At 41.9% G+C, this 22,237-nt stretch overlaps 1 protein-coding gene across 1 annotated transcript in view; it reads left to right on the top strand.

Annotated features, from left to right (window-relative positions):
• Bzw2 (basic leucine zipper and W2 domains 2) overlaps positions 1-22,237 on the top strand; it is a 60,530-nt gene that overhangs the window by 13,966 nt on the left and 24,327 nt on the right. Inside the window, 4 exon segments of the mRNA NM_134402.3 lie at positions 6,035-6,099; positions 10,982-11,158; positions 17,700-17,803; positions 21,236-21,301. Coding sequence (NP_599229.1) covers positions 6,042-6,099; positions 10,982-11,158; positions 17,700-17,803; positions 21,236-21,301 — 405 coding nt within the window. The 5' untranslated portion in view covers positions 6,035-6,041.

The raw sequence follows: 22,237 nt of genomic DNA, 5'->3' as shown, positions 1-22,237 counted from the left end.
CTCCCTGGATGTAGCCCTCACATGGGAAAGGACCTGTTCCCACCCACCGCCTTCCCAGGCCTTGAAAGTGTTTCTTTAACAAAAACAACGTCCATGTGACTTCTTGCTGGAAAACACAAAAGGTTGGTTCTTGAACCCCAAACCCTCCTAAACCAATAAGTAGAGGTGCCTTGCACATTTATAGAAATAGAGATGGGCAGAGGGAGAGAAGCTTGCAACCCAGGAGAGGAACTGAGGAAAAGGAAACTTGCTGACTTTCTTGGAGCCACCTTCACAAGGCAGCATCTCCGGTTGCCCTGAGGAGCCTCCCTTAACCACAGGAACCTGTCTTATGTAGGTGTGGGCAGGAAGAGGGCCAAAGATCACCTCCGTGATAAAGGGAGGTTAGCTGGCTGCACAGCAGAAAGGAAGGCCTCCTGTCCCCAGAGGTTCTGCTGGCTGTCTCCCTGGTATTCTTTCTGCTGAACAGGAAAGACCCTACCCCGCCAGGTCTAGGTCACCTAGGGTCCCCACAATGATAATGCTTCACAGTCACCTGTCACCTCACAGGGAGTGGCTTTACCATTGCTAATTCCATACCATTTTCCTAGGCGCCAGTCTCCTGGAAAAGTAGATGACCAACCCAATTCTATAAAGGACCTGGGCAACTTGTGCCAAGAAGCCCAGAAGCGGAGTTCTCTACAGACCGATATGTGAGAGCCAAGTTTCATAGGCATAACCGGGGACCACAAAAGCCTCATATTTGGCCTGAGTAAAACCCACTTTTTCATGGGCTTGCTCACATGCAAAACATGCACTACAGACTTAGGATCAGTCAGCAAGACAGCTCAGTGCGTAAGGGTGCCTGGCACCAAGCCTGGCTACCTGAGTATGATCCTTAGAACCCATCTGGGGAAGAGGTAGAACCGATCCCGGCAAGTTGCAAGTTGTTCTCTGCACACGATCTGTCTTACGGAATGAATGTAAGATTCTAGCTGTGGTGTTTCCCCTGTTCTCTGTGCTGTGGCTGTGAGCCCCCAGATTCACTGGGCACTAAATATCTACCCACCCACCCCCACATAAATAAAGTTGCAAATTGAATGGATCAGAGCAACTGCTGACCGCGTCCCCTAAGATGATAATCACCTCTGGTCTCTGAAACAGTAGCAGAGGCAAAGGCACAATAGTCAAGCTTTCTCTACAGCCTGGAAGCTCAAACCATCCATTCCAGGTAGGACACGACCAAGACAACTGGACAGTCCCCACAAAAACTAAGTGTATTGTTTGGGCTCCAGACACTGCTGCCAAAGTTACAATGTTCTGGGGTTTCCTCGGGTACCCTGATGACCTCCATGTATAACACCTATCAAATTTCAGTTCCTTCTGGTGCCATACGGAATGGTGAAGTACTAGTAAAAAGGAAGCACATCAAAAGCTATGAAGTCTCACCAACATGACTGACCAAACAAGAAGGAAGGATAGCCCGGACGAATTTGCCTAACTGCACAGAGAAAACTGAGCTCATGAGGCCTCAACCCTACACTAATAATCACAGGCAACTAAGCAAAGCAGGGAGTGGGGAAGATCACCCTCCCCAGGGAAGAGCACACCAATTAGTTGTCCAGTCCCAAATGGTCAGTCATAAAAGCATACATACAAGTAACATTATATGGACCAAACAGGTTATATTTAGGAGTGTGTGTGTGTGTGTGTGTGTGTATGTGTGTGTGTGTGTGTGTGTGTGTGTGTGTGTGTGTGTGTACAGATATGCATGCAATAACAATGAAAAAGAGGCCATGAATTTATCTTTTTTCTTTTTTTTTTTTTTTTTCCCCGGAGCTGGGGACCGAACCCAGGGCATTGTGCTTGCTAGGCAAGCGCTCTACCACTGAGCTAAATCCCCAACCCCGAGGCCATGAATTTGAAGTAGAGTGGAGAACGTATTTGGGAGAGTTTGGAGGGGGCAGAAAAGGAAGGGAGAAACATAATTACAGTCTTAAAACTCACCTTCCCCCAACCCAAAGAAAACATACAGTTTTATAGATATAAAGTATTTGAAGAAACCGGGAAGGGGAATAACAATCGAAATGTAAATAAGAAATTCTCAAGTTAATAAAGATGAAAAAAAAAAAAAAAGGACACAGGCTAGCAGGAAAAAAAATTATTTGAAGCTATAAGACTTGTTTTTAAAATCACATAGTCTATATGGTGGCCATTCGATTGATTATAATTTTAATTAATGAGAATGAAATAAAATTAAACATTTAGGTATTCGGCCCTACTAAGAGCTTCAGTGGTTAAATATATCTTGTGTGTTAGGAGCTGTGAACAAAGCAGTTCTTTTATTATGCATAAACATGCTGAGTGCATTGTTCATAGTCAGACATGGGGGTGGGGTCTCAGCTGGCTTCCCACCTACTTTGTTAATAAAGTTTTACTGCCCTATAGCCATAGCTATTTGTTTTCATATTTTCTCCTTTAAAATCTTTATTGAACAGTCTTTGTGCACACGTGTGTGTGAGGTGTGCACACATGGGGACAGGAGAGAAGGACATGTGTGACTCTCCGCATGTGTGGAGATCAGAGGACAACTTTATGGAGTCCGTTCTCTCTCTCTCTCTCTCTCTCTCTCTCTCTCTCTCTCTCTCTCTCTCTCTCTCTCTCTCTCTCCTCCTTAATGGGTTCCAGAAATCAAACTGACGTCACCAGCTCTGTAGATGAAAGTGTTTCCCCTCGGAGCCATCTTTGCAGGACTCATTCGCAGATGGCTTCTTCAGGCCGTAGCAATTGGAATGGAGACGAGACCATTGAGCTGAGTCTATCTTTCTCTCCTTTTACAGGGGAAAAAAAAAATGGTGTGACCTCTGCTTTATCTTCCTAAGTTGAAGATGTGTCCTGTGCATAGTGCAGTAGTATGCACGTCATGGAAGGAGGCTATCAGAATTTAGAGATAAACCAAACAAGAGCAAACAGCAGACAAAGCCAGAGCGTGTGAACAACAAACCTCCAAGGACTGGGGCAAACGATCACAGCTCAGAGAGACAGGAGAGGATTAAGTCCTTTTCTGGTAGATCATCTGTGCTTGGCTTGATACTGTGTCTGTCTTGTTCCATTTGACGTAGGCTCTGAGTAGCCCAGGCTGACATCAAAACGGTGACCTCCCCACCCCATCCCTATCTCGATCTCCAAAGTATTAGTAGGATTACTAATGGCCTCCAGCTACACCCACCAGGTTTTCCAGTATAGCGCAAAGAATGATTACTTCTTTGTATCTAGTTCATTGGTTTCAGATTATAATGTAGTGTGGCAAACATAATACCAAATAATAATAAACAGTAATAGAAGGTGGACTTTTAACAGTGTCCTACTGGAATATTCTTTGCTGCACATTCTTTGATACTGCTCTAGGTTTGAGCTATGTCTGTTTTTTAATCCCAGGTGGCCTGGCTTTTCTCAGGCCAGGATTTTCACACAAGCTCAGCAAGGACGGTATACAGGCTGACCCTCGCTGGAGCAGGTTATAGTGTAGCATGAAGAGCTAAATTTAGAGGGAAGTGTGTCTCTGCTGCAAATAGAAACAGCCCAGCGACAGGTACTCTTGGTCACCAGAGTCGTCCTTCAGCCTCAGACTGTAGGAGACAGGTTTGGTTTGGTTGAGTTTTGTTGGTTTTTATTAGTCTTCGCAGACACACACGTGTTTCTGTATCATTCAGTTATTCTCCACAGAGAGCAGACAGTGGTGACAACAAGCTGTATAAGCAGGCTGTGAAGGAAAATGCAAGCCCTTAGAACTGAAGTTGATTTAAAAGTTAAATGTGCTCTGTGGTAATTCTCCAGTAGAAATAAGAATGGGAATAAGGTGCAAGGACGGGCGTTAATTAGGGAAGTCCTTGGGTTTGTATTCCGGATCAAAAACCAAGCTTTCAGAGAAGGCTCACGTTTGAGATTTTCCAGATTTTTAAAAAAGGAAGACATTTTAATAGAGAGTTGAATTTTTCACTTTACTTTTGTCTCCATGTTTCCTAATGACACTTGAACCCTTTGTTGGTCGTTGAGGGATAATACACAGAGGGGTGTTTGTACTGGGGAAGGTGGACGTGTTGAGGGAGACATAGGTGTCACCACATTTGCATCAGTCGAATGTTTGCTGGTCTGGGGTGCATCCGATAAAAATGTCAACATGGAGGTTTCTGGATGGCTCTCACAGTTGATGTAAATAATCCACGTGCATTATTACTTTTCCAACATCCATCACGTGAAACGGGAGGACCCGCTGATGGAGACTCTGACCTCGTAACTATTGGCATCGCTTAAGGATTTGTACTCATTCCCCATCTTCCTCAGGCTGGTCAGCCTTGTATCTCCCAGAACACTTCCTTTCACTTTGTAAAGTTGTTAGAAACTCAACCCCAGTGGCAAAATCGACTGCCTTCCGCGTCTGTTGCTTTACTTGTAGTTACTTTTACTTCCTCAGAGCGATTGGTGGGGAAGGAAATTTTGGTTTTGTTTGGTGTTGGTGGCTCTGGGGATGGAGCACAAGACCAAGAGCCTGCCAGGCACGTGATCTACCACCGAGCAATAGCCCCAGCCCTAGGAAGGAGCATTTAATTTATAAAGTGAATCATGATTATTTTCTCATATTGCTAATGATTCTTTTAAACTTCATGATGTGATAATTATTTGGGTAGGGCTGATTTTCTTGATTACTTAGTGGTGTGATTGAAGAAATCCAGGCATTTTCAAGTCACGATTTATAAAGCCGTTTTCATGGTGTTGAAGATCGAGTGGGTGACTAGCACCCCAACACTGAGCTCTCCCCCCTTTTTATTCTTTATTCATTCATTTTGAGACAGGGGCTCACTTAGCTGCCAAGGTTGGCCTAGAACTTTTTCTCCATATCCCAAGCAGAACTTAAAGTGGAAATCCTCCTGCCTCGGCCTCCCAAATAGTTGGGGTTACAATACCACCAAGAATCGCTTCAAGTCACACTTTTTAAAATGGTAGATGGTAAATGCTGTCACGTTTGAATAGCACATACTGCCTTCTTTTGCTTCTGTAACTTAAGCAGTCTAGATATTTTTGGTATGTATTCCAACAGGTTACTACTCATTGTTAAAGGTCTTAGAGAATAAATTTTATATATCAATATTTAATTTTTTCCTTAGGCATGAGAAGCACATTATATTTACCCTCCTTTTAAGCAAACAAGTTGCACTTCATCTTCTTTAACAGAATTCTTTCCTATGAAGAGCTGACCAGTTAAGCATTTAGATGCTCACATGTTGCTTAATTTGTAAGTCTTAAAAAGTAGTCTTAGATTTTTAGTCCTTAAATCAATCAGATGACGATAAAATGGCTGGTCCTGAAGACGGAAGGAGCAGAATGCTAGTCAGCATACACAGGAAGCGGGGGACACTGCTATCAGAGACAGGAAGTCCCTGCAAAGGAGGTGTGAATGAGTGCGCGCACAGAGTAAGCACCAGGAACAGCCGGGGGAGCCTACCTGGAAGAAGCCAAGTGCGGCCTCAGAAACTAGACTTCATCCTGTCTTTTGGAGCAAAAGCAGAAGTCACTGAGGTTTCAACGCAGTGTATGATGGGGAAAATGGGGTCTTAACATAACTCCATCATCAGAGATGGAGGCCGAACCTGAGGCCACAGCAGAGTTCAATCTAATTCACTCTTTTCCAGGGCTAACGAGACACATGTTCAATGCCACAGCTGTATTTCACATACATATATGTCCGCCTTGGTGTGTAAGTGTGACTGTAGGATAGTGGGAATAAAGTAATTGTTAGACTGCGGGGTATATCACGTAAATATTAACAGATATTCATCATCTACTCCCTGAAAGCATTGCACGGAGTCTTAACTTCTGCCAACGTTGATGCCAGTGGTTGTTTCCCAACCTTGGTCCTTGGTAAATGCTCAATTTACTAAGCCAGGAGGGCAGAATCCACATTCACTCGTGGTTGAGCTTGAACATGTACTGTTATCTACATAGGTTTGTTTGGAATGCTAATTTGAAGTACATAAATGCTGTCTTTCTTTTGCAGTAATTTTATGAATAAGCATCAGAAGCCGGTACTAACAGGCCAGCGGTTCAAAACCCGGAAAAGGGGTAGGTTGTGTCGTGTCGTGTTGTCATGTCGTGTTGTCATGTCGTGTCGTGTCGTGTCATGTCGTGTCGTGTCGTGTCATGTCGTGTCGTGTCGTGTCATGTCGTGTCGTGTCGTGTCGTGTTGTATAGTGTATGTGTGTTCTAATCAAATTAGTAGGATTGAAAAGAGTTTGAACTGTCTCCTACTTCCCCTTACTGGTGCACTGGGACTCTTAATTAGCCTTTATTCTGTGGTGCAGCTGTGGAACTGAGTTTTCTGTTTAGTGCTGGACGGCTCTCGTGTCCTACTGGAGCTCTGCCCCTTCAAGGACAAAGTGAAAACAACTGATAAGTTTGGCTGCTTCTTACATGCACAGCCTTACTGATTGTGACCTCATGTTTTATATTTTAGTTTCCTGTTTTTTGCTTTGTTTTTTGAGGAAATATTCATGAAAAGGATAGTGCTCCTAGGGAAAAGAGGTTCCCGGAATCTGAAGTCAGATTAAATCTAGTATGGTACTAGCCCTTGAAGTGCATGGGACTTTCACTCATTCCTGCTGTGAGCAGAATTCACCATATAGTGAACGTCCAGTTGGCTTTGGACTTGCCACAGTCTTTCAGTTTCAGCCGCTTGAGTTCCTGACTAGAAGCGTCAGTCAGCACATCTGTGTGATTTCTCTGTCGGCTTTCTTCCCTCCTGAGCTAATGATGAGAGACGTGGCCAGGGCCTTGCATGGGTACATGTGAGACAAGTGCTTTATCTCTAAGCTATTCTATTCTGCTCACAGCCCATCATGCTGTGGAAGTTGAGGCACTGATAGCTCGTCACATTATCTCCACAGTCAGAAGATATCACTGAAGAAAAGGCTTCTCAGATATTCCCTGGGGACCATCTCCCCACATGATTCTAGATTTTGTCGGGGTGACAGTGAACATTGACATCACACAAAAGCATCTGTAGCCATGTTGAGCTGTCTCATATCTTACCTCTTCCTTGGCAGTTCCTTTAGGAAATTACTGAAAGTTGATAAGCACAAGTTGTCAAGTTGTTTGATTTTTGAGACAGGGTTTCTCTGTGTAACCTGGCTACTCTATAGACCCCAGAGCCTTAGATACCTGCCTGCCTCTGCCTCTTGGCCACCATGCACCACCACGTCCAGCTCAAACACAAAGTTTTAAGTTGTCTATTACATAAAAATATTTATTTAATGTGTATGAGTACACTGTAGCCACCTTCAGACACACCAGAAGAGGGCATCATATCCCTTTACAGATGGTTGTGAGCCACCATGTAGTTGCTGGGAATTGAACTCAGGACCTCTGGAAGAGCAGTCAGTACCCTTGACCCCTGAGCCATCTCTCCAGCCCCATAAAAATAATTTTTACTCTGTGGACTCTTGGCATAGCTTGGCTCCCCTTCCCTCCCCCCCAGCCCCCACCCCCACACACATACCCGCCCCAACCATATTTCTCAGTTCCTCGGTTTGTAATTTCCAAATTATCAAAGTCTGATCTACCACCTCAGTCAACATCAAAGCATAGTGTATTGTTGTGAGAATCGCCTCAGTTGAAGTCAGTCATAGACGTAATGGATGACCTATGGTCTTTCTATTTCCTGTGTTTTTCCTATTTCGAGGAAGCAAACATCTGTCTCCAGAGAAGAGAAATTGACCCTTGGGTTAGGTTCTGAGTCAAAAGGTGCTGTTTTCTCTGCTTGCCCATGGGTTCCCCCAGCTCAGGACTATGATTATTCTACACTCTAGCCTACGTACTCTGTTCTTCTAGAATGTTGACCCTCCTCCCCTCCCCCACTGCACAAGACTAATTATTTCTGTTGCTGCCATTTACATGATCGTGGCTGCATAATGTTTTTCTTAAGACATCAAAGAGTCTTTTATCTCTTGTTTTATAGTGAACACCGTTGCTATTAATCTGCATCTGTCTTTATGGCATCTCCTCCTTACGCACCTCTGACTAGCACTCCGGTTCTGCTGTTAGTATAAATGATGTCAACTGCTTATTATCCGTTCTTACGTTAGACAGCTACGAGTGGCCAATCTGTGCAAGCGAGACAGTTTTAATGATACCAGAGTTAGGCAAGCATGTAATTTAAGCAGAGGGCTCCATCGGCTGTAGTCACAGCGGCTGGGCCTCAGTGGACTCGTCTGGTTGGTGCTTTTGATTTCACAACCGTGAATGAAGTCAGATCATGTTTTCCTGTGGCTATCTCTTGCTCCTCCCCCCACGCCCCCTTCTTTCTTACTTTTGCAGTATTAGATGCTTACCCCCACTACAGAGACAGAGTGTTCAGCCCTGCTCCCTCTGACCATCTGTCCTCTCCTACGACTGTGGACAAGACCTTCATGGTACAGCTCTTACTTGGTTGTGTTTCTCTTTACATAAGCATCCTTGTGAGACCTTGTAATTAAATGAATTCAGAAGTTTTCTGATTTTGGCTTCATTTCCTATGGCTTAAAACTAGACAACCTTAACTTCCCCTTTGTAATATTAAAGAATTGATAACGGTGGTTGTATGGTGGAGGAATTCTTGTGTCATAGGTGCATCTCACGTTGTCGGTCCTTTGAGAATGTCATACAATGTATTTTAATCATATTCACCTTTTCTCTCTCCCCCAAAGCTTCCTAGGTATATCCCCTTTCCCTCCTCACACATACTCTACATCTATTTTTTAATTCCATCAAGACCAGCTTGTGCTGCCCAAACGTTCTTGGTTGTGTGACCTTCCACTCAGTTAGAGAAGCCTGATCAGAGCTGTACTTTTACAGCAAACTGACCCTTCTCCCAGCAGCTGGTAGATATTTCCCTCTCAGCTAGGGATGGAACTTTGTACCCAACTCCCTTCACCGTGCTGAGTTTCCTTTTCGGGACTCTGTGGGTCTTATACAAGATGTCGCAGCCACTGTTATAATGCATTCATGTGTATGTCTGTCCTGCCCATGTCCCTAAGACACTGTCTTCTTTCCACCCACTGCCTCTGGCTCTTAAGTTCTTTCCACTCCCTCATCCACGGTGATCTCTGAGACTTTGGCAGGTGGACTGTGGTACATAGGTTTCATTTCCCCTCACCTTTTATGATAGTGAAGCGCTCTTTTGGTCACATTGCTGTGTTCTTCAGCTTTGAGCTGCCTCCTAGAAGCTGGACTTCCTTCCCACTGTCTACACCTGCGCTATTTCCTTCTCCTGTGTCTTTTCCTCCTTTGTAGTATCTTGTGGCTTAGCCTATAGTTACCCCACACTTTTGAGGCTTTGAACATTTTAATACATCCCCACTTTGCCCTTGTCTTTGAAGAATTCTAGTTTGGCTGAACACTGGGACTCTAGGTTAGAAGTTGGTTTTAGCCAAATTTTTGAAGATAACTGGTGTTTGAACCCAAATTGTTCATAATTTTTGAACAGTTCGTGTGATTCTGTTTCTTGATACTTCATGTGTGACTTGGTTTTGGTTTGTGTTGCCTCAGAAACATCTGGTGGTTGATTTATTTCTGGCATTCAAAAATTTATGTGCATCCAATTTAAGGGTAGTATGTAACACTTTTCAACTAAAAATTCATTCTTCAATTCTGTTTTTGGTTTGGTTTTTTTTTTTGTTTGTTTGTTTGTTTTTTGTTTTTTTAAACTATCTGGAAATTTAAAAAGTAATTTCAATTGACTTGGGGTTTGCTATGTTTTTGCTGTACTATTTTAACTTTTGACTGCTCCGCCCTCTTCCTTGTCTTTTGACTAAGATTTTCTAGCGTGTTCACCTTTTTGTCTAGTTTTTTTCTGGCAGATAACTTTCAGCCTTCTCTTTCAGTTGTTCTTCTCTTTTTCTGTCATTTGTCACTGTCACTGCCCACTGTCACTCAGGAAGTATTTATCAGGTCCTTCCCTGCCCTCTGCCTTCTTCCTCTCTTTCTCTTCTTCAACATCAGCCTTCCACAAGACAAGACAACGCTCTAGAGTCTAGACCAGGACTCCTCCATCTCCCATACTTCTCTCCAACCACACAACACCATGTCTCTGAGTTCGTTTGTGAATACAGTTCATCACATTAGGTCATGATGTCTTTCATTGTGTTCCTCACCAGTGACCACCGCTGAATAACAGCTCTTTTCCCTTACATCTGCAGCCCTGTCAGATGACCTACGGTATCAAAACTGAGCTTAATCACAACACTAAATCATCATTTATCTCTTCTGCATGAGTCTACAGCACAGTATTTCAGAATCTAGACGATATGTGATCTTGGAATAGATTACAACAACTAGAAGAATCCATTAAAAAGATTGTAAGATTCTAAACAAGTATCTCACTGTCTTATTCAATGAATAAGTGTTTTGAATGTTATGCTTTGGATGCTAGCAAAATATGAATAGAGATAACACCCATGCACACACAGCAAGACATCTTTGGGACTCTCGAGACTGAATGTCACGTGCTGAGGAGAGACAGTACCTGCCCTGCGCATGCAGCACACAACACATCTTGTTTCTCGTATTCAGGGTTCTTTGCCCATTCTCCAGAGTAGTTTGTCTTATTGAAGAGGTATGTCTTGTTTCCTCCATCTCCGTCTTGTTCATTGTCTTCTTCTACAGTCCAGCGATTCTCTGCTTCATTTCTTTATCTTTGACAAAATAATAATTTAAGTTTTAGTTGACATAAATTTTTCCATGACGAGACTTAATAGATTGGGCTAGCCTATAAATGAACAATCGTTAAAGTTATTGTGTGTGAGATGCTTAAAACGCTTGGTGGCCTTATTATACAGAGTTATTTAGTTTGTTTGAATAAATATTTTAACGGGGGTTTTAGAACATGGAAGTTTACATTTACAGTTTCTTTCAGGACTATATGGATAAACACATGAAATCTATTTATTTATTTACTTACTTATTATTTCAGATGAAAAAGAGAAATTCGAACCCACAGTCTTCAGGGATACACTTGTCCAGGGGCTTAATGAAGCTGGTGATGACCTTGAAGCTGTAGCCAAATTCTTGGACTCTACTGGCTCACGACTAGATTATCGTCGCTATGCAGACACACTCTTTGATATCCTGGTGGCTGGCAGCATGCTTGGTAAGCCGTATAGTTGGGCATTTTCTTATAGTGTGCCTGTATTTCAATTCTACTGCCATATTTCCTCTTAAGATAATCTTTGGAAGCTTACATTAATGACATTTGGTTTAAAAAAATCTACAATATTTACCTAGATTATAATTTAGAATGGTATTAATGAAGTATAGGCTTAGATTTTTCAAAACCTACTTTAATAAGGGTTCTTGAATGTTTTCCCCTCCCTTCTAGTCCACCACTCACCAGAGGTAGTGAAAAGGAAAGATTAATAGGGCAGAGGGGGATATGCACCTGTTGCGAAGTAGTCCTTTTGGGCCATCCCAGGCTTCGATGGAGGATATCCGCAGATCAGTTCCCATGAGTCAGCAGCGGTAGCTTGATCCACTCACAATCAGCAGTGGGAGTTGGGTCCAGAAACTGCAAGGCTCTGCCACGCGGCCCAATCCACAGAAGCAGCAAGAAGCTGCTTATCACAAGCTGGGCTATCACAAAACATGATATTCTCTCCACAAATTCCTGACAAACCATGATCAGCAGAGAGCGGTAAGGTGAACCAGGCCCACACAGCATCATCCACTGTCTGTTGGGTTATACTTATACCCTTTCCAAACATCGCATATTCTCTCGTGTCCACTTCAGCAAAACACCACATGCCCTTTTTCCAGGCAGCTTCCAGAAAAACATGATGTGTTTGTAATCAACAAAACATCTTCCCTGCTTCAGCAAAGCATCCTCTTATAAGACAGTCTCCAGAAAAATATCACATGGCACAATTGAGTCTCAAAATTAAAAAAAAAAAATCCAGAAATTTCCACATCATAGCCCCCTTTCTGTTTAAAAATTGTCTTTTTCTCTAACATTAACAATCTACATGCAATAGGAACAATTATAAGAACCACAAAACTAAGACTTCACCTCATACCTTAAACAAATAGCTATGTATTGTACAAGAGAGTCAAACAATAGTCTAATAAAACGACCTTAAATTTCCATCGATGTGCAATAACCAAGCAAAACAACCTACCACTCTAGATGATAACGACCATAACACATCACAGAAGCAAAACTATCCACCCCAACAGTCTTACAATCGCTTCCTGCTGAATTGGGAAGAAGAATTCATGTATGAGGCCCAAGGGGAAGGGGGGAATGGTTCATCTGAAAAGAGCTAGCTGTAGCATTTGGTGCCCAGTCTCTGTATTGTCTGTCCAGTCTTTGTGTGACCAATGGTTTGGGCTAGGCCTTTTGAAGTTGGGTGCTTCTTTTTTTTTTTTTTTTTTTTTTTTTTTTTTTTTTTTTGGAGAGATCAGTAACAGACATTCTGAGAGTGAATCACCTGGGCTGTTTGCTTTGTGGAGACACTCATGTCTCAGCTGATAAAAGGTTTTCCCTGGTCAGATCTGAGTTTTATACATTTGGTTGGTAACCATATTTCTCATTCCCTGCAGATATATAAGAATAATCACATAATCTTAAAACTATTGCAGGTTTCCATTCTAATGTCAACACATCCTTATAGTGTATTGGTTGGCTTAGTTCCTGAGGTTTTTTCAATAATCCAATGTCTTTCAGCTGCTGTTGTAGCCTAACTTATTAAGAAAATTAACAAAGCATTATTTTGGGTTTTTTGCTCTCCCTTTGTGTTTAATAAACATCTTTTTTAAGGTACAGTTGACTCTCTCTATAACTGCCTGTCTTATAGGATTGTGTGGTATACCAGTAGTAATGCTTTCCTTTGTAACATTCAAAGAAGTCCTTCATGTTACTGGATGTATATGTGGAAACATTATCAGTTTTAATTTGTGCAGGTGTCCCCTTAATTGCCATTATTTCTAACATGTGCAATTACACAATCAGCCTTTTTAGAAGTTAAAGCAGTTGTCCACTGAAACTCTCAGGACCCGTCACTGGTATATTATATATACATTTGTTTCCCAATGCAGGCTTAAAATGATGGCTGGTTCATAGAGCATAGAAGTAGGAGTTTCTGTTGACATGAGGACATGGCCACTACTTAAGCCAAAAGCCGACTGCCTCGTGTGTTCCTAATCTGAAGTGTCTGTAGAAGGCTGTGCCCTTGAGTATTGCCTAAGTCTTTTATATCTTTGCTGTGTAGTTAATGAGCTCAGATAACGAATGGCAGCTTCTCTTTTCTCCTCCACAAACACATGCATGTGAAAGCCCAAGGTTAGGAATCCCCCTGTATAGCTCTTCCAAATTATTCAATGAGACAAGCAAAGTCTCTCAGTGAAAACCAAAGCTTGCTAAGATGACTACTCTGGCTAGCCCACTTGTTCTAGGGAAACCCATGTCCCTGCTTTCTTAATAGCCACTGGGTATTTTATGCAGCTCCTGGAACTCTTGAGTTCTGCTCTTTATAACAACTGAGCTCTCTCCCCAGCCCCTCTAGATCTTAGTTCCTGTAGTTGGCTTCTTTTGTAGCTATGTGTCATTAGAAGCAGTCAGTTTCCTGATGTTAAGCTATTTAACAGATATTTGGGAACTGAGAGGTGGCTGCTCTTCTAAAGGACCTAGGTTCAGTTTCCCAGCACCTACATGGTGACTCACAACCATCTGTAACTCCAGTTCCATTGAATCCAATGCCCTCTCTGGCTTCCACAGCTGCTACACACTTCCATCCAAAGCACCTGCACACATAAAATAAAATATGAGTGAGGTGGTTTCTTTATGAGATTTGTAAACCTGTGGAAATTGGTTGTTACCAATGGAAGTGGGGGCAAGTGTGCTGGGTAGGTGATACAAAGGCAGAGTGTCTGTCCCAGATGCCATCTGTGCTTTCTATTGAGAAACATTGGCTAAGCCAAGCTGCCTTGCAGTAGGGCAAATACCTTCCTCCGTTTTGATGTAGAGCCTCTTCTGAGCTCTGTTTACATGCTCTGATGTGGAACATGGCCCCAGACATCACCAGGGTGTGTTCTACACTGCCAACTTTCACTACATACTGAATTAATTTTGTGTTACCATTTATATAACTCATTCATCAGTGTAGAATTCAAGAGAGCTGTATATAGTATGGTAAATCCCAATACCTAGAAATACCCACTGATAATATTTTGGTTAATTCCCTTCTAGAAATCTCTCACCTCACACAGTTTTGAGAATTGAGTGTGTGTGTGTGTGTGTGTGTGTGTGTGTGTGTGTGTGTGTGTGTGTGTATATATATATATATATATATATATGCATTTTAATTTATGTTTACTAAGCAATATATTCTGCCTTTCACTTCCCATGAATATTATATTTGGGGTGATTTGTACATGGCCCAGCTGTGTTAAAGAATATTGAGTTCCAGGGTTGGTGGACACAAATCCTGTGTCCTGTGTCCTGCTCTGTGTAATTGGCAAGCACCAAGGAATTTAAGGGTGGATGATGGTAAGGATCCTAGCAGTCAAAGAGAATGTTTTAGTTAACATTTCACTGTAAATCACGAGTCTCTACTTACATCTATCTTTTTTTAGATCTTGTCAATTAAATTAACAATTGGTATTTTTGTAATGAATAATACAGAATGTTCTAGCATGACTTTTAGTATTCGCTGGTTATCATGTTCTTTATCATTACACTGGCAACTCTGTGCAGCTATAATGGTCAGGAAGTTTGTCACACGTCACTGGTGCCAAGTCCTGTGGAACCATGCTACTGTAACCAATCCTGCGGGCAGCTCATTTGCATAGACAATTCAAGTTCTCCTATCACAACTGTGTATTGTGTATTAGGCTGCCTGTGGCCTCCAGGTGGCACTCTTCTTTTTTTCTTTTTTCCTTTTTGGATATTTTATGTATTTACATTTCAAATGTTATCCCCTTTCCTGGTTCCTCCCTCTCACTCTCCCCTTCTATGTAGATGCTCCCCTTCCCACCCACTCCCACCTCACCACCCTGGCATTCCCCTACACTGGCCTTCACAGGGCCAAAGGTCTCTCCTCCCATTGATGCCTGACAAGGCCATCCTCTGCTACATATGTGGCTGGAGCCATAGGTCCCTCCCTGTGTACTTGTTGGTTGGTGGCTTAGTCCCTGGGAGTTCTGAGGGTCTAGTTGGTTGATGTTGTTCTTCCTATAGGATTGCAAACCCCTTCAGCTCCTTCAGTCTTTTCGCTAACTCCTCCACTGGGGTCCCCGTGATCAGTCCGGTGGTTGGCTGCAAGCATCCTCATCTGTGTCAGTAAGGCTCTGGCAGAGCCTCTCAAGAGACCTCCATATCAGGCTCCTGTCAGCAAGCACTTCTTGGCATCAGCAATAGTGACTGACATTGGTGGCTTCATATGGGATGAATCCCCAAGTAGGGCAGTCTCTGGATGACCTTTCCTTCAGTCTCTGCTCCACTCTTTGTCCCTGTATTTCCTTTAGACAGGAGCAATTCTGGGTTAAAATTTTGAGGAGAATGAATGGCCCCACCCCTCAACCCAGGGCCTTGCCTAACCCCCGGATATGGTCTCTACAGGTTCTCCCTCCCCTTTGTTGGGCATTTCAACTAATCTCATCCATGTTGGGTCCTGAGAGCCTCTTGCTTTTATTGAGCTGTTTGTTTGTATTTCCTTCCTCTCTTACTAGATTGCTACATTTCCTTCCCACCAGTCTTTCACCCTTCTCCACCGGCCCATGAAAGTGTTGCAGTATTTGCTCACTGATCATTGATGACTATCTGGAGGGCTTATTTACAATCAGTAGCCAGTTTAGCTCTGCAGCCAAACTCCATCGTTCACACTGTGTTATTATGTACAGCAAGAAAGTAGGACAAATGTTTAGCATAGTTAGTCCAGGTATACAACCCCAGGTGCCTTTGAATCCAGATTTATGGTGTAATTAATGAGCTAAGACAAGTTCATTCCTTCGATGTGAATCCTTTGTTAAACAACCAGTTGAGCAGGAATTTCCTTCATACCACAGAGTTTTCCTATTGTTCTTGGTCTTTCTTCAAAGAATATTTTTCTTTTCTCTACCTCTACCTTGAGAAACGGTCTCGATACAATGAATCTATTTTCTTTTACTACTACTACTACCTTGAAAACTAGTGGTATTCCAAAACCTAGAAGTGACAGTTAACTCTTGCTTCTAATATGATTAAAAAAAAAATTTAAATGTGAGTGTGCCATCAGCATGTGACAAGTGTATCTATTGTGTGTATGAACGAATGCAACTTTTAAGACATTTCCCTCCATGTTGTCCCAGGTGGTTGTGTACACTATGTGCATTGGGTACATAGGTTGGTTTAAGGAAAACAGACTCCTGCTAGAGCCCACGTCTCTAAAATTAATTTACTTACAAAACTACTTGCTGAATTCTAAAGCCCCCTGGAAGAGTCTGTAAGCTAAGAAATTCTCACTTGCCTATGTCCAGTGACACAACTGGCTGTGTGGCTTTTTCACCCAGTCACAAATTACATTAAAGCTAGAGCACACAAATGTAGGAAGTGACTGATAAGGAGATAACAAGGTTGGTCTCTTTGTTGCTGTACCCAAGGTGCAGAGCACAAGAACTTGTTATAAAACTATATGCTTCAAATACTTGGTAAGTATAGGAGAGGTATCACTCTGACACGAGCTATTCAAACACATCTTGACCATAGTGAAATAGAGCTGAAAAAACGGAAATGGTTAATTCTCTGATCCCGCCCTTGAAGTCAATCACTGCTTATAGCAGCCATTGTTAGAACTTACGGGAACATGGAAATTGAACTCTCATAAAAAAGGCACTCTTGTTCCAGTCCATTTATTCTTCTAGCAAAACAAATAAGAGAATAAAACATTGTTCCAACCAATGCAGGTACTTGATGACTAAGTACGAGTTCAAGGAGTCAGTACAGACTATTAATCACATATGGGAAATCGTGTTAATGAAAGAGGAAAGGATTTTAGAAACATTCCTGTGTCCCAATAAAAGCCAAAAATGTCCATAAAAATTGTTTAATATGGTTGACACCACAGTCAGGACTAATAACCTACTACCAGCACACTTGCCATGTATAAAACTTGGATCTTGCACTAAGAGATGGCTCAGTGATTAATAACTTCAGCTTCAGGGCATCAGACATTCTCTTCTAGTCTCTGCCGTCATCATCACTTACAAGTGCAAAGACACACATAATTGAAAAAATAATACAAAAACAAACAAAAAAGAATCGAGTCTGTGCAATCCTACAGTTATGTAAACACAGTGCAGCAAGGCATTTACCAGTGCAGAAAATGTCAAGGCCCGATGGGGGAATCTTCAAAGTGCACTGAGACTAGTGGAATTCAACTCATTTCACTGAATAAAAGTGAGTTTTCGTGGTTAGGTACCCACTTAGGAAAGGACTAGGTTTATAAGGACAGAATCTAGTGAAGGCCAGGATATGGCGCCGATGTGGTCAGGTGTGATGTAAGCAGCTTATTTGCATTGTCTTGACTAAATACATGTGTATCCAAGGGAATTTACTGTGGCTCTTTTTTTACCTCTACTCTCGGTGTTTTTCCTTGCTTCTCTCTTCATATTTTGGTGTCGTCCCTCTGCTGTATCCTAACTATAATGACTTGTCTTTACAGCCCCTGGAGGAACACGCATAGATGATGGTGACAAGACCAAGATGACCAACCACTGTGTGTTTTCAGCAAATGAAGATCATGAAACCATCCGAAACTATGCTCAGGTAGCATCTGGCATGGAAAGAGTGCGTGTGCTGGATCACAACCTCTGAACAAAATGGCAGGGAAAGCGCTCCCAGTCACACTGCTAGATGGACTCTTTTAAGTGTGTGAAAATACACAGTTGCATTCCTGCTAGAACAGAGAGCATTAAGTACCACACCTTTGCCCCTCATCTACAAGGCTCCAGGTGCCCACTGCAGCTGAATTTTTGCTACACAGTCATCCTATCTTTTGGAGAAAACCGTTTTGCTCCTTCTTGTCATACTAAAGTTGCCCATTCCCTTTGGCCCATTGGTTTTACTTCTTTTTTTTTTAAAGATTTATTTATTCATTTATTATATTTATATAATACACTGTAGCTGTCTTCAGACACACCAGAAGAGGGCATCAGATCTCATTACAGATGGTTGTGAGCCACCATGTGGTTGCTGGGAATTGAACTCAGGACCTCTGGAAGAGCAGTCGGGTGCTCTTAACCGCTGAGCCATCTCTCCAGCCCTGGTTTTACTTCTTGGTCTTAAAACATCTTACAGCTATGTTTGAGCATGTATGAAATGGCAATTAAATTAGCATCACAATATTTCTTATAGTAATACCAAGGAGGGGAACTGTTGTAAAAGCCAATGGAAAGTTTTGCGATTTATATTAACAGAATACATACTGTATAGCTATTAAAGAAAATGAAGAGAGCTGGAGAGATCGCACAGTGGTCAAGACCTGGGTTTAATCATCAGCACCCATGTGACAGCTTACCACTCAAGTCCCAGGGAATCCAATAACCCCTTCTGGTCTCTAGGGTACTCTGCATGCATGTGGTGCACAGACATACATACCGACTAAACACTAATGCACAAAAATAAAATAAACCAATTTTTTAGCAGTCATAAAGAAGGAAGGGACTATGAATGTAATCTGGCTAGTAGAGTATTTACCTAGCATGCATAAAGCCCAAGCTTGAGCCCCAGGCACTGCATAAAGTGAGTGGACACCTGGTGCATGCGAGCAATCCCATCACTCTGGAGGTAGAAGTAGGTAGACCAGAAGTTCAAAGACATCCTATCCTCAGCTACATAGTGAGTTGAGGCTTTATTGGACCCAGTCTCAAAAATGAATAAGAGCTGAAGAGATACTTGTATAGCATAAAACCTATAAGAGATTCATGAGTCAATAATAAATTGGGATAAGCATCCTTTCTAAGAAAGGATGCATAGAGACATTTCAAAGGAGAAGAAACAAATCCCCATTAAATGTGTGCAAGTATGTTCAAACTCACTGGTTTTTAGGGCAATACTAAGTCAAATTATGGAGTGTTAGTTTGCCCACATTAGCTTGGTTAAAAAAAAGTAATGAATTTTAAGGCCTACTGAAAGGTCAGGAAGCTATCCATTCATTGCAAATACAGCTAACCAGATCTACTCTTCCTGTCTGATTATATATGGACTCTTCGAAAGTCTGATCTGGCAGTGCGGCTCAGTGGGGAGCATGTGTCTGTGTAGCTTGCACAAGCTTCACTACCAAAATAGGGGGTTAGATTTTTTTTGCATGAAACAGAAGATTAAGCATCTAGAGGACGCTGGTGTGTCCTCTAGATGTCTTTGTTTCTACTGTGTATACAAGAGCTATAAATACTCGGAGAAGGCATAGGCTTCAATAATAACCCTGAGTTCCATAGCTCATCTTTTTTATTTGGGGCTGGGTCTCATAGCCCAGGCTGGCTTCAAACTCCTGCTGCCTGTTGTGCTACCACAGCTGGAAGGACCATAATTCCTAAGTCTGATTTCTTTGATACCTAATAACAGTTTAATGTCTACCGTGTCATAATAGAACATTCAGCATCAAGTTACTGCAGATTATTGTTTGCATCCCAATGAAAACATAAATTAAAATGAAACGAAACTGGAAGTCAAAAGGACAACTGTTCCTATAGGAATATATTTGTATATTTCTAAATGTAAAGATATAGTACTGTTTGCCTTTTTATCCTGTATTAGTAGGGTGGTATCTTTTAGCAAGTGATTCCATTTTTCATATTTAATATGAAGGAAGATCTTTTGGGGCTCTGATGACTTTGGGTAAAGATAGCTGCACCAAGCCCGATGGCCCAGCTTCAATCCCCTGAACCCATTTGTCAGGAGGAAAGAAGTAACCCGAAACGTTTCCTCTGGACTCCACATGAGTGTGATGATACTTGTGCACCCACACACACAGAAGGAAGGAGGGAGGGAGGGAGGGAGGGAGGGAGGGTGGGTGGATTGATGGGTGAGTGGGTAGGTAATTAGATGGATGGGTGGGTGATTGGATGGATGGATTGGGGGTGGTAGATGGATGGACGACTTTTATAAAACCAAAGATCTTCTGGTCTGTGTTTGAGCTTTTAAATCATTGCTTATTTATAGATTGTCAGAAGAACCTGACCAATGGGATGTTCAGTCAGAAGAAAAAACTGAATAAAAAGCGTGTTTGAGTTGAAAATTAATTTTCTATAAGCTATATACTTGGCAAGTACTTTGATTGAAAGCCTGAGGTGATTTTAGTGTTGTTCTTGGTACTCTTAGTTATATGAAGAAACACACCAACTTAAAAGTATGTTACATGGACATTAGAGAAAGCAATTGGGTTCAGACATGTGCATGGTTACTAAAGATAATCGGTACTTACAAGATCGCTGTCTCAGTAAAAGAACCATTCATACATAACAGTCTAGACTCAAGACAGAAAGGCAAACCCTGCTTGAGGGTTCTGTAGAAATAGTGAGGCCGGTAATTCTTCATAGCTAAGTAGATTGTGTTTTTTGTTCACCTACAAAAAACACATCTATGATTCATCCGGATAGTAATGTGCCCTGAGCTCTGCTCTCCCGACCTATACCACTGGCCGAGTGATTTTATCGTTAACCCCTTTGTTTCAGACATACTCAATGCCTGTAACTCACTCGAAGATTAAAAAATCCCATTTTATTTTCATAAACATTTATTTATTCATTTTCTCTCTTTAATTTTTTTCATTTTAGATTGTATTTTTGTTTTTAAAGTGCATGTATTTGTCTAAGGATATGTGTACAAGCGTAGGAGCCCTTTAAGATTGGAAACATTTCCCTATGGCTAGAGTTACAGGCACTTTTGAGCTTACCAACATGGGTACTGGGAATTAAGCTCAGTCCTCTGAGAAAGCAGCAAGCACTCTTAACCTTAGATCCATGTCTCCGGGCCCTGTTTCTATTCTTCAGTTCGCTTTATCCTCTGTATGTATTGGGTCTTACTTTTCTTGGGGTCATGGTACCTCTTTTGAAGTGCTCATGGTTCCCATGTCTTAGTATGAGCACACTCGTCTTTTTTATTATTGTAGACCTGTGATGGTACATATGGTGGATTCCACCCCTCTATCTGTGACCTTTAAATTATTTGCATAATTCAATGATTCTGCTTTGTGTTTAGGTCTTCAACAAACTCATCAGGAGATACAAATATTTGGAAAAGGCATTTGAAGATGAAATGAAAAAGGTAAATTCAAATATCTAAGGAAGAAGGATCCTGAGCTTGGGGTCAACCTGAGCAACAAAACAAGACCATATCTAAAAAAACAAAGCACACACACACACACACACAGACACAGACACACACACACACACACACACACAGACACAGACACAGACACACACGCATACACATACAGATAGATACACACAGAGAGAGAATTTTGAACTTCAGCTCTTTCTCTCACTCCTTGGCATGAGGTGATTTGTTTGTTTGTTTGTTTGGAGCATACTAGACATGGAATAGAAGTCAAAGGCTCTGATTAAGGGTCTTCCACTCAGTATACATATCTAGAGAATGACATAATCTCTCTGAGATACCAGGGATGGTGAGTTAGTGTGTCCTACACACATTACAGAGCTGGTTAAAAATCACGTCACCCCCAGGTAAAAACAAACCTATATTAATGCTGGGAACTTTTCATTGGTTTTGAGTGATGAAAAGTCAGTCAGGTCCCTTGCTGTGTATTGGGGTCCCCTGGGGAATCTCAGCATCATACCTAAGAGATGATGAAATTGAGAAACTTTAGTCATAGCACAAAGCAAAGGAGAGTTGGGAAAAGGAGGACCACAGCCCACAGCTTTGCAGACTTAAAACTCACTGTGAAGAGGGACATAAGTTCCCCTTTGCTTTGACTTGTTTAAGACTTTCTAAGTAACCCTCTCTCACTCTCTTACATGTTAAGGTTTGCAGTATTGGGGCACACACATCTCCCACTCCTAAAGTCAAGAGTCTTTTCAAATTCTATTTAGAAATTCCTTTATCTCGAATCTTCCATTGCCTCTTTACCAAAGCTAGTAGTTAAACCATGATCCAAGAAATAATGTGTTTGATTCTGATGTTTTAAAACTGTAGACAACTCTTCTCCCTCAAAGGTCTTCCTCCAACTCTTTTCTGCTGTTT

This window comes from Rattus norvegicus, chromosome 6 (assembly GCF_021556685.1).
Source record: "Rattus norvegicus strain SHRSP/BbbUtx chromosome 6, alternate assembly SHRSP_T2T, whole genome shotgun sequence".
Taxonomy (NCBI): domain Eukaryota; kingdom Metazoa; phylum Chordata; class Mammalia; order Rodentia; family Muridae; genus Rattus; species Rattus norvegicus.
Note: the sequence above shows the minus strand (reverse complement) of the source record. Positions and strands in the feature narration are given on the sequence as shown.